This window comes from Etheostoma spectabile, chromosome 17 (assembly GCF_008692095.1).
Source record: "Etheostoma spectabile isolate EspeVRDwgs_2016 chromosome 17, UIUC_Espe_1.0, whole genome shotgun sequence".
NCBI classification, from domain to species: domain Eukaryota; kingdom Metazoa; phylum Chordata; class Actinopteri; order Perciformes; family Percidae; genus Etheostoma; species Etheostoma spectabile.
Window position 1 is genome coordinate 13,498,544 of NC_045749.1, and position 3,390 is coordinate 13,501,933.

General features: G+C 42.0%; 1 protein-coding gene across 1 annotated transcript in view; it reads right to left on the minus strand.

The window, feature by feature from the left end:
* sufu (suppressor of fused homolog (Drosophila)) overlaps positions 1 to 3,390 on the minus strand; it is a 16,045-nt gene that overhangs the window by 3,433 nt on the left and 9,222 nt on the right. Inside the window, exons 5-9 of the mRNA XM_032541197.1 lie at positions 2,154 to 2,296; positions 1,528 to 1,613; positions 871 to 943; positions 282 to 438; positions 38 to 140 (exon numbers count right to left, since the gene is read on the minus strand). Coding sequence (XP_032397088.1) covers positions 38 to 140; positions 282 to 438; positions 871 to 943; positions 1,528 to 1,613; positions 2,154 to 2,296 — 562 coding nt within the window. The remainder of the gene's footprint in view (positions 1 to 37; positions 141 to 281; positions 439 to 870; positions 944 to 1,527; positions 1,614 to 2,153; positions 2,297 to 3,390) is intronic.

The following is a 3,390-nucleotide window of genomic DNA, read 5'->3' on the forward strand; positions in this document are numbered from 1 at the left end:
GTGTGTGTGTGTGTGTGTGTGTGTGTGGAACACCCACTGAGGTCTGTCGTGGCTCTGTCTCTGGCTGCTGATGGGTGGTAGTGCTGCCTTGCTGTTGAATTCCAGTCCTTTTCTCAGTGTCTCCCTGATCTGCTCTGTGTCTGTCAACACACAAACAAAGATCAGTGTAGAATTATCCCATCATGCACATGAAACCAGAACTCCTGTGTATAGATTGGTACAGTATTTTTGGGTCTGCTCGGTCCTTAGAGAATCTACTCTATTCCCTCCTTTGGGCATACCTTTGTCTGAGAGCCTCCGTGGCTGGGATCCTATGCAGATGGATCGGCTGTCCTCCTCATCCTCTGGCGGTCGACTCAGATCGTCCCACACACACTTGGCGCTGACCCCACTCAGGTTGGAGCCCTCTGCCTCAATACCCTGGTCCACTCTCTCCTGCTTAGAGGAGCAAAAAATATACGCAATCATTAACACTAGCTCACATAAAATTCACATGTGGTTAACATTTTCAGAAATGAGATGAGGACGTTGCATACAGATTTCTGGCCCAACAGGGGGCACTAAATACTGCCAGAAAGCAAAATAATGTAAAAGTAGTTGTAAAACAACAATTATCTACAAAGGGTTCCCTTCAAAATTATTCATAGATGTCAGGGTCACTTTGTCTCTTCCAGGATAAATCCAGTCCAAGTGAACACTGCAAGATATAAATGGCTTCCTTTTACCTATCTTTATATGGACAATCGGTTTCCTTTGCATCCCTTTTAACTAAAGTTAGCATTTGTGGAACTTAAGACTACTCCTCATCTCACACACTATAAATACAATACATTTAATTTGCGGAGTGTGGAGAACTTAATAAAGCCTTACTTGTAGGTGTGGATCAATGTCAAAAATGGTCTCCCCTCTCCTCATGTCTGTGATTAGCCAGGGGCCACCAGCTCTGTACACAGAACAATCATCAACATTAGTCCCAGACAGCATTAACCATTAATCCAGTTAAACACTGTGTTAATAAATGAACAAGTAATTAAGCGCTTCACTTGCTGCTCACAATGTATTTCTCAAACTGGGTGGCATCGATGAAACAGTGTTCAATGACTGACCATTTGGAGGGAAACTTAAATATTGTGTTACAATAGACAAAGTAATCCATGTTTGATTTGCCAATACCATAACAATGAAAGCAGACCTGGTCTGCATTATGTAATTTAAGGTTATAAGGAAAAATCATAAGTAAATTCACAAAAAAGGACAGATAATGACTTAACGTGTGTGTGCGTCAAGTTACATTTACTGCAAATCCAAAAAATGTATCCCATCACATACTAAAATTGCTAAGACTAACATTTATATTGACATAGCAATCCTAACCTATGAAACAGAGAAATAATCTAGCTTGTTCGAACTAATCACTTCACAAACAAAATAAAACCTAAGGAAAATATCAGCCCAGTATGTAAAGTATCCTAAGAACATGGCTTCTTTATCTAGCCAAATCAAGTATAGATACACAGTTGTACTCACACTCTGACTCCACGCATCAACTCGAGTATGCCTTGGCCATTCCACTGTTGGGCCGCCTGTAGCTCCTCTGTACAAACACCCACAATCTATAGAAGACAGTGAAGAGCATTGAAGAAAAAGAATGTGCATTAAACATAGTGAGGCAGGGATGGATCAGTGGGTAGAGCATGTACTGAGAGGTTTATGCCTCGATGCAAAAGGTCCAGGGTTCGAATCTGACCTGTGACAATTTCCTGCATTTCTTCACCCTCTCTCTCCCATTGCTATACCGTCAAAAATTAAAGGCGGAAAAGCCCAAAAGAAATTGACATGCTGGGCTGATATTTTCCTTAGGTTTCATTTTGTTTTGAAGTTAGTGTACTGTTGCTACTTCACCATTTGTAATTGGTTTGATGCCATTATGTAATATTAACTAAACGTAACAGTGAGTTTAACAGTGATAACTAAATGTGTCCTGCATTGTCATCACTGATATTAAATTGCAGTGCTACGGTCATCTTCATCTCTTCTAGTGATGGTCCTTGTTTTGTCGAAATGCCCGTTATCGGTTTTAATTTAGCTGGCAAAAATATACCAAAAGTGCTTCATTTAAAGTTATTTAAAGTGAATATAATGGTTGAACTCACCTGGAGAAAGCTCAATGAGCCAAATGGTGTTTGAACTGGTTGCATCTGTGGGTCCTCTGTAAGCAACATATGCTGGATACGAGATTCACTGTTGTCTAGCGGACTGTGCCACGACACATGGTCGCCACTACAAAATGTGTTTTCTGTAAAAGATACAACAAAAGTAGACATTCATTTTAAAATAAAGATATGTCGTTTTAAAGTTGTCTAGAATGCACATGATCACAAGTCTGCAGAGTCCTGCACCTTCAGCCATGAGTGGGAAGCAGTCCTACTTTCCTACTTTTCATTAGCTTATTGAGCAGAATTGCTAAAGGAAGTTGTAGTATCAAGAAAAAAGGGGACACTGATCAGCGAGAGAATGAGAGCAAGCAAAAAAAAAAAATACAAAAAAATTGAGAACTGGGGCAAAAAAAAGCTTAAAAACCTTCTGAGGAATCTGTCTGCTTGGGAGGTAACATGCGCCCAGTCCAGATTCACTGCAGGAGAAAAGTGAGGGGTAGATGGCCAGGAATCAGCCTTCATTTAGCTCAGGAGCCCAGCCCACCCACGCGCAAATTGACCCCAGCTGGATAGCAGAGAAGGGTTGGGTGGTGAGAAGAGGGGAGCCTGGAGAGAATAGCCTTGTTCTCTTTCATGGCTTTTAAATTCCCCGGCCCAACCACACTTTCTTGCACATATTAAATACACGACTGAAGGATTTAAAGAATTAGCAGCTCAGGACCGACCCCCACCGACCCCCCCCCCCCACCACACACACCACACCCACAACACACACACACAACAACACACACACACACACACACACACACACACACACACACACACACACACACACACACCACACACACACACACACCACCACCACCCAACCACACACACACACACACACACACACACACACACACACACACACACACACACACAGCAAAGAAAGGGGAGATTAGACTTCCTGTCAATACCCAGAGCTCCAACCAACCCAAGACTGCTGCCTGCAGCAGACTCGCATGTATCACAGGAATTACAAGCTACGGTTACAAAGAACAGATTCTTCACATTCACCAAGTTGCTACAAGCAGGCGTGCCAACTACAGCCAAAGAATTGTTCTGTCAAAACCTGTGCAGACAGTAAATCATTTACTAGACTATTAACAAAAGGTGAAGGATGAAGAATACAGGAAAAGAACTAATAATGTTTCTCATTACCTCTGGTCACTTCATTGATTATCAATTAATC